This window comes from Pogona vitticeps, chromosome 1 (genome assembly GCF_051106095.1).
Source record: "Pogona vitticeps strain Pit_001003342236 chromosome 1, PviZW2.1, whole genome shotgun sequence".
NCBI classification, from domain to species: domain Eukaryota; kingdom Metazoa; phylum Chordata; class Lepidosauria; order Squamata; family Agamidae; genus Pogona; species Pogona vitticeps.
Window position 1 is genome coordinate 286,025,555 of NC_135783.1, and position 14,868 is coordinate 286,040,422.

At 39.7% G+C, this 14,868-nt stretch overlaps 1 protein-coding gene across 6 annotated transcripts in view; it reads right to left on the reverse strand.

Moving 5' to 3' along the window:
• Window positions 1-1,668: 1,668 nt before the first annotated feature.
• LRRC4C (leucine rich repeat containing 4C) overlaps window positions 1,669-14,868 on the reverse strand; it is a 949,507-nt gene continuing 936,307 nt past the window's right edge. For all 6 annotated transcript variants that reach the window (XM_072985958.2, XM_078389277.1, XM_072985960.2 and 3 more), the window contains one exon: window positions 1,669-4,317. In XM_072985958.2, coding sequence (XP_072842059.1) covers window positions 2,365-4,275 — 1,911 coding nt within the window. In that variant the 5' untranslated portion in view covers window positions 4,276-4,317 and the 3' untranslated portion in view covers window positions 1,669-2,364. The remainder of the gene's footprint in view (window positions 4,318-14,868) is intronic.

The following is a 14,868-nucleotide window of genomic DNA, read 5'->3' on the forward strand; positions in this document are numbered from 1 at the left end:
AGTTGTGTGACTTTGTCTCTGTAGAGAACAGAGGGCACAATGTATCTTTCTTCCTTTGCTTGCATGTTATTCAGATGGTTTACACCAGAGGAAGTAAGGGAAATGAGAACAAGAATAGCAAGGAAGAACGTGTTTAGGAGTGAGTGGCCTGCTGAGATGGGTTACCAAGCATTAGAAAGGTGGAAGCCTTAGAGATGATGTGGGGGTAGGGGGAGAGGCAGCAGTACATTTGAGACAGTCTTTTAAGAGTCTCTGGAATTTTGTTCCAAACCTGGATGAAAAGAATTTTCCAAACATTCCTCAAACATTCCAGAGTGCAGAAGAATGAAAATTTGGCTTTACCTGTAATGTGCAAAGAGCCCCGAGACAAGCATAGCATTCTCAATTAGATTTGTAGGCAGAATGTTTCAGAAGAGAGTATTCCTTCTCTGGGAATGTATGACTATTTTATGACTGTTTGTTTTCTCACTTGCCTAAAGTGACCACAGTAATCAGACTGACCTTATTTTAAATGCCCTCTGGAAGTTTTTAAGAAAGCCACTCATACAGGGTGTTAATTCTACATAAACACTAATGTACAATCAGCTAGAGCAATTTTTTAATAAATATATCCAATCTCCTGAATCCTGAATTTTTTTGCTGATGTCCTTGTCTCACTCTGCAAGGAACTGACAAAGAGGAAAGCTACAGATATTTTACCTTTTGACTTATGGTTAATTAACTTTATTTTCAGAAAGAGGCCACATTTCAACACTAATAAAGTTAGTGGTTAACTAAATAATATGTATGTTTTTGAGGGGTAGAGATTTCTCTCAGCATTGATTATTTCTGAGTGCATGACAATTTCTCAATCTTTAAATACCAGATTACCCCTTTTAAGGGGGTAATCTGGTATTTAAAGATATGGTGGGCACAATTTATTTTATTAAAAAGAAAAATGGCTTTGTTATAACTTGAAGCTGCAGCTTGGTTCTCTTCAGCAGCTCAGTAGCATACCCTTTGGAATCTAGCGCAGGATGCCCCATATGGATGATACTACGATATAGTTTGGCACAGTTTCCTGGAATATACTCTGGAAAAAATGGAATATGGGATTCTATTTGTTCTTGGATGTTATTCCTGAAAAGTTGCTTTTATCCCCCACATTCTGCTTGCAATAGGAATGGTTTACCCCAGAAAATAGAGTTGGTTCTGCTTGATCCTAACTTCTGTTCATAATCTATTGTCACAAGAACTGTTGCACTATGGCATCATCCTGCACTTCTTGGTTAATGTATACCACCCTGCGACACATTACCTTCTCATCATCCAAAACAATGCTAGTATAAGAAATACATACACCATGGATGGATGCCTCCCATGTGATCCACAGCTTTTCACATTACCTCAGCAGGTTGCTGCCATTATTCTTAACATGAACAGACTTCATGAAATACATCTAGTCTATTGAATATTTTTGCTTTTGGTCACCAACATTCAGATACCGTATGTTTATTTGTTTTGTAAGCAAAAGGTAAATATGTGGCTAATTTCCAGTTAAAATTCAAAATTTTGCAACAATAAATATTTCTTTTTTTCTTTTTGTAAGGAAAGAAGGGAAAAAAGAGTAAAATTTTGACCCACTTTTCACATTTTAAAAGCCAAACTAAAAAAGAGTTGTGTTCCAAGTACAGAAAAAAACAACAATATTTTATTTATAATCTTATTTTAGTGCTTGAACTACAAATCCTGGTTCTAGAATTGTTTAAAAGATCATGGGTTTTATAGATGCCTACATGAAAATTAATTTCTTGGACTTTCCCCCCCCTTCTTCCACAGAATGGTCCCTTCAGGAAATACAGAACAGGTCATTAAGTGAAAAAAATTGAAAGGAAAATATTTTGTTATTTTTGTTGTTGCTCCTTGATTGTTCTTGTGAATCTACTACTAACATCCATTTCCCTGTTGAACTATTTCAAAAAGGGCATGAGAAGAAAATGAAATGAGAAAAGACAAAATAGACCGAATCTCACCACTAGAATTCACCATAAAAATTCCCAAAGCGTTAACAGAATTCTTACAAAAATTCCTAGACCAGTTCTTTAGAGAATCAAGTTGTTCTATGAAAAATATGGCAAATGGGGTTGGGAAAGGGGAAGAAGAAGGGGAAGGGAAAGAAGTAGGGTAAATAAGTGCAGCAAAAAGAGGTTCTGAGGAATACACATAATTTTGTCTGCTTTCGCTCACAATAGAATTTTTAATAAATAAATTTCTTTTTTTGTAAAGACACTTTTTTTGAAACAGTAGATTTAGCCCAGTCATTTGTGTCATTTTTTTTAATAAACTGTCTTTTTGTTTAAATTCCCCCTTAAATTTGTAAATGTTTTAGATCTGAGTCTCTTGCACATTGTCTTTTGAGTTCATTCGGATCAATAATGGTTCATGCACTGAACTGTGTATTGAATTTATTGTGTTAACTGTTGTTGTGTGGTTGAAAGGAGACTTATAAGAGTTATAATGATTTAGGTGCTCATGCTCTATTGCTGGCATGGGCAAATGACTTTCTATAGGCGTGTCACCTGTGAGCTCTTCATCCACATTAATGATCTCTACAGTTCGTGTTGGAGCATGGTGGTTTTGCCGATGATGTTGTTTTCTCATTTTGTAGAAAATGACCAACATCACTGCAGCCATAAGGGTGATTGCCACAAAACAACCAATTATGATTTTGGTAGTCTTCATAACCTCATCTATTCCTGGAATCCCATTGCTTGAATCTGTCACAGGGAGGGTGAATGTTTTTTCCGTTGACCTTGTGCTCTGTGGTGTGAGAGAGGTTGTTGCATTTGTGGTGTCCCATTCAATAGGTGGTGTGGGCCAAACCTGCTCTGTGGTCCGCGCCTCATCCTGAGAAGGTTCCACGGTTTCTACGGTGATGGTTGAAAAATAAGTAATACACTCCTGTGCGGTTACATTGAGTGTTGCAGAAGCTGTGGTATTCCCAACAGAATTACTCACCAAGCATGTATACAACCCCGTGTCTTGCGCGGTCACTCTTGTAAAATTTAATGTGCCATCACTGAGCACAGAAATCCGAACCCTATAAGCCCCATGTGTTATAACAGACCCATTTGGAGTAATCCATGATATAGAGGTTAGGGATGTAGACGCTCGGCATTTCAGCTCCGCAGCCATGCCTTCTGTGACGTTGAGGTCTGTTGGTGGCTCCACAATCACAGGAGCGTAGCACGTGAAATAATTCAGGTCCAGCTCACCAATATATCTTCCTTTCAAGCTGGGAGGTGTGTTGCAACGGGCACAGCATGCAGTGTTGGAGGGTGCTTTGTCTTTGATCCACCAGCTGAGCCACAGGATATCACAGTTGCAGTTCCAAGGGTTGTGATGCAGGTGGATTCTTTCCAGTCGGAGAGGTGTGAAGAGGTCATGAGGCAGTAGTGTTAGATTGTTGTGGGACAGGTTGATCTCTACAAGTGACTGAAGGTTATCAAAGGCATTCCTTTCAATCACTTGAATCTGGGACTGGATCAGCCACAATTTTTGAAGGTGCATTAATCCTTGAAAGGACCCTGGCTTGATAGAAGTTAAGTGGTTCCCAGAAAGATCTAGCTCATCCAGTTTTACAAGTGGCGTGAGGTTAGGAATCTCCCGAAGGTTGCACATAGCAAGGTTCAAATACCTCAAATTAGACAGACCTTCAAAGGCACCTTCCGAGATATATGAAAGCCTTTTTAATTCTCCCAAATCCAACCTTCGCAGAGAAGGGATTCTATTAAAAGCATATGAAGGAATACTCTCAATGGGGTTGTTTCGCAACCAAAGCTCCTTCAGTTTTGACAAATACACAAAAGCCCCATTTGGGATGGTGCTAAGACGATTGTCAAAAAGTTCCAAAGTATTGAGATTAGCCAGACCATTGAAGGCCCCTATTTCAATTGTTCTAATGTGATTCCTGCTCAGCTGTAAGACTTCTAGGTGCCTCAGGTGCTTGAAGCTATTCACCTTAATGATTTGGATCTGGTTCTCATGGAGATTCAATAAGCGTGTATTGGTGGAGATGGAGTCAGGGACCTCTCTCAGGTTTTTTCTCACACAAATTACTTTGCTAAACTGATTGCTACAGGAACAGACTGAAGGGCAAGTCTGAGCTCTGACCAAACCAGCGACCACAAGAAGTTGAAGAGCCAACAGCACTACAAGCAAGGGGTCAAACAGGGCCCTGTTAAACCTAGGACCTATCATTATCTGCTGTGGATGTAAGGTCATCTTGTTCAACATTCATAATTTATTTCGTGTTGGTCCTTCAGGAGTTCCAATAGTCTGTAAGAAAAGAGAAAGAAAGAAAAGAATAAATCATTAAAATCTGCCCCCAATATCACTGCACATCTCTTCACTGCGCATCTTCTTCCTTGCATATGTTCATAAACGACACTTTATAAATAATCAAAACATACAAGTTCCCACATGCTAGATATACATTTCTGGGGAAATGCTATTCCTACAAATGAAGTTGAAAATTTCACTTTTGCTCCTAAGAAGTTGAACCCTTTTCTTCACCTATGTGGAATTTTTAGTTAAAAGAAAATTAGGTATAAACTCAAATGTAATCCTAATTTGTAGAATAGCCTTTTGACTAGATCAGTGCTTCCCAACCTTGGTTCCCCAGATGTTCTGCAGCTTCCAGAAATCCCGGTGAGCACAGCTGGTAGTGAAGGCTTCTGGAAGTTTTACTCCAAGAACATTTAGGGACCTAAGGTTGGGAACCACTGGATTAGATACTAGACATCATGAGATTGATTGATTTATTGATTTAGCATTTCTTGACCCAAAAGAAAAAAAAAACCCTTAAAAACAGGTTAAAAAACTAAAACCCAGTTTGAAAAGTCACAACTCTTTGCAAATGTGTTAAGTGAGATAAAATTATTCAGCAGAAGAATACATGACAAAACAAGAGTGTGATACACATGCTGCCTGCTTATAACCTGAAATGCCATCAGGATTAAACTACTCATATCACATAAATTTAATATTATCTTTGTATCATTTAAATGGAAATTACAAATATGACTTTTAATTAATTTTTAAAAAATCACATTATATCAATGGTTAATGCAAACTTATTGTTAGGAAACTCTTTAAAGAAGAACATCCATAAAACCATGCATGGTAATGATTTAGGATTTCATTCTCATTGGCTGTGTTTCAGTCTTGCTATTGAACACAGAAACCATTATTTGACAGCCAGCATCAGTTCTTAGACGAGCTTCTAAAAATAAAAATAGGGACTTAAAGAAGTCTCCTTCAGAAATATTAGAGTACAGCAACCCAGCTGAACAGATCTGGAAATTTAATATTCTTTATTCAGATACCAAGTGCCTAAAATATGGCATCCAGAACAGCTTATCATGAGGATCCTCATCACTTCGGGAAGAACTTCCAAACTCATCCAATGCAAAGTACTGGGCCTTTTTCTTTGTATGTTTGTGTTTGCATATGGGCATGGATATATAAATACAGGGGAATTTGAACAGTGGCTAATCTTTTTAGCAAGTATGCTTCAAGGGAAATGCATAAAACCAGGATACCAACATCTACCTTCCAGCCCTTGAGTGACTTTGCTTCTGGTTCGCTAAGCCTATCAAGTATATGGCTAGAGAGGCAGACTTGAGTGTGAGCCTAATTAGATTATGCCATAATCAGATCTATCAATCCTCTGCCCTGTTGCCTTTGTTTCTTTTATTTCCTCATGCCACAATGGAATACAATGTAAAACTGAGAAACAGTTCAGGAAAAGCTTCTATTAACTTGGTTTCAGGTGCTGACAACATGGTTATTGTTTGATTACTTCAGGAGAACAGATAAAAAGAAGATTCGGGGAAGTGCTGAACTAAGCATCAGCTCTTTCCCCCCACTAAACAGACTCATCCTGATTTCCTAATACACCCTCTCCTATCCTCCTTTTTGGCCACAACAGCAAAGAAACTCTCATTAGTAAATGTGAGCTAAACACAGGAATAAAAAATGGCATTTAAATTACAAAAAATATACGTTTATTTCTGTCACTTAAATATGTATGTATGTATGTATGTATGTATGTATGTATGTATGTATGTATGTATGTATGTATGTATGTATGTATGTATGTATGTATGTATGTATGTATGTATGTATGTATGTATGTATGTATGTATGTATGTATGTATGTATGTATGTATCTTCCACTGCTGCAGGGTTGGCAATTTCAGTGTTACCTCCAAAAATGTTTCCTTCATATCTTAGGATAACTGAAAAAAGACCTTTTGACTCAGCAAATGTCATTACCATTCAAAGTCTCTCAGTGCTGATTCATTTGTGGTAGCTCCATTTTAAAAAACCCAAAAAACAGCCCTGGGTTCATTTTCAATCTGCTGCTCACTGCAAGGTCCCTGTGCTGTAGAGATTAATGAAATTCCCTATAAATCAGCCAAAAGTGAGGTCTTATAAATTACAGCAGGCTCCAAGCACATTTATAACTCAGAGCACAGAGATACATAATACATGCATTTAGAAGAACAGAAATACTATCAGCATCAGCTAAAGGTTTTCCATTTTAAGCTTCAAATTGTTGCAGTTTGTAGTGAAGTTATATTTTGAAAAAAAAAACAGGATGAAAATATATTCTTCTTCACCTAGGAATCCATTCATTAAAAAAACACAAATTTTTATAATCATGTAATATATATTTATGAATTTATGTATGCATGTTTGACATGACTGTACTGCAGTAACGGAAAACTATTAAGGCTTTTCTTAACTCTTTGAAGGCTGTACTCTGAGGGAAACTAAAGAGACTAGAGGTTACAGCACAGGTTTAGAGTAAAAAAGTGGAAAGCAGCACCAAAAAGCAGAATAAGTAAATAAAGTAGCTGCCAGGAAACTGCTTATAGAAATCAAAGCAACATGTTATAAATGTGGAACTCTGTTCCTGGGGGTCAATGTTAATTATTTTTTCTTCTACATTTAATGCTTCTTGTAGATTTTTCTGTCCTTTACCCATTCTGTTTCTGTTTTTTAATTAATTTTGAACACAAGGTTTGGTTATGGATTCAAAACACATGCTCGTTTTGAATCTTAAAAGTCTTAGAACTGCAGAGCTTCAAGGGACAAGATGGATCATCAAGTCCAACTCCTGTCAAGGTGGCACTTTTATATTCAACAACTTTGTTTTTCATGGATCTGGGTGTACATGAAGGCTCCTTTTGCACCAATCTAATATTTGGTTCTTCTTCCTTAAATGTGTACCACTTCAAAAGTGATAGACAACCCACCACTTATGCACATGCAAGAAAAATACCAGGACTTGTCACAGGCAATTAATTAGGAAAGTGCTGAATGTATCCTAGGCATCTGCCAGGTGCATGACTGGAGGCAAGACTGACAATTGACAGGCACTTCATCAATTACCCACAACAACTTCTGTGATTCTTCTTTAACCCATGTAAACAATACAATAGGATTCTGCCAGTATGTAGCATAATGTGTTAACAGTCTGTGAAGAAGTCATAGGGGAGAGTGTGCTGTCCCCTGAAGATAAAGGGAAGGAGGCGGGGGGAAGACGGAGAGTTAGCAAGGACAAGAGGACCAGATAGAGAATGTGGCTACGGAGGCAAAAAGAGAAAAAGGCGGGAAGTTTGAAGTAAGCTTAGTGGAGGAACATGAGGGTGCGAAAGGAGTGAAGCAAGAATTGTCCGTTTGGGAGGAAAGTATAAGTAGCCAGGGGGAATGCCAGTTCAAGGTAGAACTAGAGCTGTGGAAAAGGAAGAAGGAGATAGAGAGGCTGAGGGAGTATGAGAGGTTGAAGACACAAGAGCTACTGAGAGACTTCCCTAACCTAAAATTAGGAGGGCTGCTTCCAGACCCTGTACCCAAAGAGAGCGGGGAAGCAAAATATGAGACTCTTGAATGGTCCGTAGTAGTCTTCCCCAAGAATAAGGGACGTGGATGACAGGTAATACGACCAGATGCATGGTATAACACTCCTCCGCTGGAAGGCGACTGGGCAAGGCATCCATGCTGCGGCACCATTTGCACAGTATGGAGCGCACCTCTGAGGAAGCAGACAAATGCCAAGAGATTTGGCCCAGCACCCCTCTAAGTTCAGCTGATGGAAAACCTGATTATGTGATCTACAGTTATGGCTTGTTGCCTGAGTTGAGTTTCTTTGACCCTGTTATGAACAATGTTGATCTTCCTGTTGTTAATAAAGATGAAGTTGTTAAGATTAAAAAGACGTCTCCTGTGGTATTTCCCACGCAAAATGAGGAGTTGCCAAAATTTGAAACTGAACCCGTTCACATTGGCGCCCAATGTGGGGCAACTCCTGACACGGGAAACTGGGATTTCATAAAGTTACAGCAAACAATTGAGAAACAAGAGAAGTTCATTGAGAATCTAACCGAACAACAGACCTTGCTAACCAGGCAGTTGATGGAGAGAAAGGATGAGGAGGGAAAGACAAACCGAACCCAGGAGGGATCAAGGAACCCCTGGGTTGCAGGGCAGACACCAATAAGGATACAAAAGATGGGAGCTTCCGATGACTCTGAGGCTTACCTGCACACTTTTTAGAGAGTAGTGGTGGCTGCGGGCTGGCTGAAAGAACAGTGGACTTTGATATTGATTCCATGTTTGACAGGCGTGCTGCAAGAGGTGGTGGATACGCTATTGGTGTCATGACTGCAGCCAAAGATCTGGAACCTGAAGGGTTAACTGTGGCTGAGGAGAATGCTGAGCAATTAGAAATACAAACACCTGAATCGCCTTCAGATTCTCCTCCCCCAGTAGACAGGCTTCGGGGAAGACTTATGACCAAAAAGTTAGAGGAGCGCTTGAAGGCTGCCAGCAAAAACATCCGATCAACTAGCCCTGAGTACTGACAGGGTGAAAAGGCTTCCAGCAGTTCAAGGGGCTGTTTTATGATATAAACAGCACTCAGATGGCTGAAAATCTGTGGAAGCAACAAGTAAAATCTCTGGCTTGTATCCACACTCCCGACAACCTTGAACTGTGTTTTCTGGACTTTTGGCTTTGGACTCTGACCCTGGACTACGTTGTGTGAGTTGGCTTTGGTATTTGGATATTGGCTCTGCATTCCCTGAATTCCTGACTTTGGGCTGGCTTATCGGACTCTGCTGTTGTAACCCCCGGGAACATGACAATTGGCGAGAGAAGTATGAAGTGGTAAAGACAGCTATATTAAGGACATTAAACTTGACAGGGACAAAAGAGGAGATGTGATCAAAATGTTAGACCTAGACAATTCCAGCCAGGGCAAAAGGTTCTCCTGCTCTTACCAGCCAAAAATACGAAGTTGTTCACTCAGTGGCAGGGGCCCTATGAAGTTATACGGAAAATAGGGGAGGTAGATTATGAGATAAAAATGCCTGATAAGAAGAAGCAGAAAGGAATACTCCATGTAAATCTTTTGAAAGAATGGCATGAGAGAGAGGCCCTGTGGGGAGAGGTAGAGGAAGAGGAATTAGGACCAGAAGCATTGATTTATACTCAAGGAAAACTTGACCTTGTACTGGAAGAGGGTTTGACATCAGAACAAATAGCCCAAGTTAGAGAGTTGGAAGCAAGATATCAAGATGTGTTCTCAGATCGTCCAGGTTACACAACTCTGATTGAACACCAGATCCATACTAAACCCAATGAAGTAGCTAGATCTGGAGGGGGCAATTGGCCTTACCACATGAAAGAAACTATAAACAGGGAAGTGGAGGAGATGTTAGAGATGGGAGTTATAGAACCGTTGAGAAGCCCATGGAGAAGCTACCCAGTCATAGTACTTAAGGCTGATGGGGAGGTCCGGTTGTGCATTGATTTCTGTAAGCTGAATGAAGTGTCAAAGTTTGAGGATTACCCTATGCCCAAGGTAGATGATTTATTAGAATGAGTGAGTCAGTCCAAGTTCCCGATCTCTGTAAATCTCACGAAGGAGTATTGGCAAATTCCCCTCAAGGCAGAAGATTAGCTTTTGTGACCCCAAAGGGATTGTTTCATTTCTCTCATATGCCTTTCAGTTTACATGGTGCAGCAGCTACTTTCCAGAGGTTGATGGGCCAGGTACTAGAACCAGTTCAGCAATTTCCTGGCACCTACATAGATGACATCTTGATATATAGCAGGAGTTGGGAAGAACACTTAAAACATCTGGAAGCTGTATGGGAAGAGCTAAGGAAGGCAGGAGTCAAAGTAAACCCTAAGAAATTTCATAAGCAAGATCAACACCTTAAAACTCAACCCTGGGGACTAACTGATCAGCTTTGACGTAGTATCCCTATTCATTAAGATACTGATAAAGGATATTCTGACACTCATCCAGCAGATCTTTCCAGAAGACATCAAGGTCTTTATCTAACACTGCCTAACAACTGGCTATTTTCAGTGGGATAATGAATTCTATGAACAGACAGATGGAGTGGCCATGGGGAGCGCCCTCAGCCCAGTTATAGCAAACTTCTACATGGAGCATTTCAAAAAACAGGCCCTGGCTTCGGCACCTTTCGTATCCACATTCTGGTTCCGATATGTGAATGACATGTGGAAGAAAAATTGGAAGAATTTCTAAACAATCTCAACAGCATCCACCCAAATATACATTTCACCATGGAAAAAGAAATAGAGGGACAACTCCCATTCTTAGATGTCATGGTCATATGCAAAAGTGACCTGTGACTGGGACACAGGTCTACAGAAAACCTATCCACACAGACCGGTACCTACACAAAAACTCAAACCACCACCCATGACAGAAAAGAGGCATAATCAAAACACTGGTAGACCGTCCAAATCAGAACTGTGAAGCTCAATTTCTTAGCACCGAATACAACCATAGAAATTGGGCCCTACAGGCAAATGGCCACTCCAAAAATGAAATCACAAAAGCCATCAAACCAAGAAAACAACACCAAACTGAAGAAGAAGAAAACAGCCACCCACAAATAAAGTATTTCTGCCATATATCAAAGGGGTCACAGACCGCAATAGGAAACCTTTGAAAAAAACACCACCTACAAACAGTATTCAAGCCTGCCACAAAAATACAACAAATGTTACGGTCAGCAAAGGACAGAAAGGACCCCCTCACCACTGCAGGAGTATATCAGATACCTTACAGTTGTAGCCAGGTATATATTGGAACCACAAAACAGAGAGTCCACACCAGAATCAAAGAACATGAGAGACACTGCCGACTAAAACAACTGGAAAATTCGGCAGTAGCTGAGCATTCCCTAAAACAAGCTAATCATGAAATTCTTTTTCAAAATACTGAAATACTGGACAACACCAGCAATCATTACGTCAGACTGCACAGGGAAGCCATTGAAATCCACAAGCACCAGAAAAACTTCAATAAAAAAGAAGAACATTTAAAACTCAACAAAGCTTGGCTCGCAGCACAGAAAAATACAGCCTGCAAAAGGTTAATGAACTCTACCCAGGCACAAGGACCGGTGATCACTACACACAAAAGACAAGCTAACAACACCCATCAATCATAGTGACAGATAATCTCTCCTCCTTATCACAACAATACACCCACAACAAAAACACACTGATCATCATTATCACCCATCACCTGAAAAGGACAAAAGCTGATCCAACAGCTATAAATACCCAACTCCCAAACAAACTGTACCAGAGCACAGAGTACTACTCCTGTCCTCTGAAGATGCCGGCCACAGAGACTGGTGAAATGTTAGGAAAAACAATCTTCAGAACATGGCCAAAAACCCATATCAACCATTAGATCCCTGCCATTAAAGCCTTCGCAAATACAAGAAAAATGCTGTTCATCTTTTCTCATTTATTGGTTAACGAATGGATTCACATTTCACATTCCTTCTTTATACAAAGTACTTTAAAATCCATCCAAATCTTATTGCTGTCTTTGGCTAAGAAAGAATAAAGTAATTTCATTTCTTTTCTGTATTTGCAAATTGCCCTTTCAGGTCATCCTACTATTTTGTCACTTTGGTTAACAAAATCTGTAACTGATTTTAAACCTTCATACAGAGTTCCTCTAAATGTGATATTCAAGCAATGCCACCAGAACACCTGGTTATCTGCATCTAACTGTACATCTGAAGCACACTGATTTTCTCTGGAACTTTCTCTCCTTGATCCACTGACAAATTACTGCACAATGCCTCTTTTCAAACCCTGGCACCAATGTTCTCCATGCCTCTGAGCATCCCATTATCTCCAGTTTTTCAAAGGATACAGCCCTCCCCCATCTCAAGAAATCACTTGTCAGCTATGGTGGGTAAGAACTATGCAGCCCCCATAGATTACAACCATGTCACTTCCCAGTCTTATCTCTACTCTTCCTGCCTCTAGGACATCTCTCACAGCTAAGCAAGGGCAACACGGCTGAAATCATGTTGCACAATCATGCAAACAGTGTGAATTTTAGAGACAAACTGCTGTAAATTGAAAAAAAAATCCATAGACATTATCCACTGCATGCTGAGTTGTACAAGGGATAATACCTACAAAGGTTTCTTAACCTTCAATAGTTTGCTTCCAAGCTATACTGTTTGCACAGGTGAGCAAAAGGATTTGAACCAGTGACTGACCTAAGGTAATCTAGTGAATCACACAATTGTCTAATGATTACAGTATGCTGATTCTGTTGTTACATGAAAATAGTTTACTCTTTTAACGCTGCAATTTTAAAGGACCTCTCTGCAGTTGCTTTTCGTGTACAGCTGGATCTCCAAAGTGATGTGAATGTTTCAGAATCTGAGTTCTACTTATGGTACCTGCTGTAAGAAAACAGGAGAGTACAAGAGTCCTCTTATGATTCTCTTATTGATTCAACAATGCTGAACTAATTAAATGGTAGTACAAGCCCCGAAGCCTTGAAATTAGGGCTGTACTATTTTTAATATTAATTCATTTTAATATTAATTCCATTTTAATGGAAAACATTTTAATATTAATTCCATCCTACCGTTTTCCCCTAAAAAGGGACCCAAAGCAGCTACTTCTGGGGTACAGCAATGTCTGGTCCTCCAGCTCCTGTAATCTCTAACCATTAGTTATGCTGTCTAGGACTGTGGTGGGTAAAGTCTGAGCTTGGAATGTTACATTGTGAAAGGGAACTCACTGTGTTACCCATTACTGCTTAACAAAGAGGTTACTGTTATCATTATAGTTGCTCTCCCTGCTCAAATAATTCATCATATTATGTATTAGTAATGTGCTGCATTATTCTTGCCAGTAGGCTGAAAAATACAGGTACACACTCTCTGGTTCCCTCTAGTGCTCACTTATTATATTCCACTTGAAAATACTGATAAAAACAGTAAAACACAACACCAAAGAACATTTGCCTCCACTCAGTATTCATGAAAACAGCATAAAACAAGAAAAAATCCTATGAACATTCCTCTATAAATGCCTTTAAATGCCCTTAAAAGTAAGTTCTGAAAGTAGGTAGCATTACTCTTCACAACTAAGTAAGCTAGGTTTACTCATAACACTTAAAGAGCAAATTCATAGCTATTAGTCACATTATTTGTATTACCTCAGACGTAACTGGGTAAGTATGCTATTTGTAGCTAATTGGTTATAAGTAGTGATTGGTGTATTGACATGTGAATGACCAACCTTACAGAAGATCGTAGAGTGTGAAGGGAATCCATTCATGTCATGGGACATGCATCCTAGTACATTCTTAAATGAAATTCCAGAGCAGAGAACTTCTAGGGCTAAAAGCCCATTGCCTCATTTGAGAATACAGTACCACATAACTGGTACTGGGGGCAGAAGAGGAAAAGACTGATCTGGCATATACAAATGAAAATAGGTTTGGAATGAAAAGTAGCCGTTTCTCAGGTATGCTCCCCAGGATATTTAGTCCATTTTCATGACAGGTCAGAAGGGCAGGGAGGTGGTGTTTTCCATAATCCACAGAAATTCCATTAATATCAGCAGCATCTCTGTTCTGTCAAGCCTGGGTTTTGCGTGTCTTTTCCTCATGCTGGGCCATTGGGACAGAATGGGACTAGTGTGGGTGCATCACTCTCCCTACAGCTCAACACACTTCCTACCAGAACTGATGGAAAATGTCTTTGCTGCTGTTTTGAGGTCCTAAAAATTCTGCTCCTAAAGGACATCAACATACAGGTGGAGATGCAGTTATCTGGAGAAAGTCTGGATTTCATGGATGCCATAGTGGCCATGGAACTATATCAACATTCCAAAGGACCCACATATGTCTCAGGTCAAACACTGGTAACCTGATGTTCATGCTAGGACAGGGAGAGGATGATTTGAAGGTGGTTAACTTTGAGTCCACTTCCTTGTCATGGTCAGATCATCTGCTGCTGAAATTTGGATAGGTACACTGCATCCCTCTGTGGGGAGAAGGGAATGGTTACCATGTTCCACCCTCAATGACTGATGGATCCCACTGGTTTCCAAAATATCCTGGTGTGTGTGTGTTTCTGGCTGATATGATTGATGCTCCCATTGATAAAACAATAAAGAAGACTAGAGAGCAGATGGAGAAAAGCTCCCATGGAGTTGAACCTAGTGACTTTCAGGAAACATCCGAAATAAATTTAAGGCTACTCATGGAAAGAAGCCAAAATACCCAACAAAATGAGGAGCTGTCTAACCAGCAGGCAGAATTTTCTGTATAGTTTGTGGCCATATTTCCTCCAGACAAAAACAATATTTACATCCAAATGTGGAAAACTGCAACAGATTGGTGGCCCATTTTAGAGCTAAGGTTGAAAGCATCCATTGAATCCTTGTTGATACCTTTCAAAATCTTCCATAAGCCTCCTGTTTTTAGTTTTGTTTTGAATGTTCATT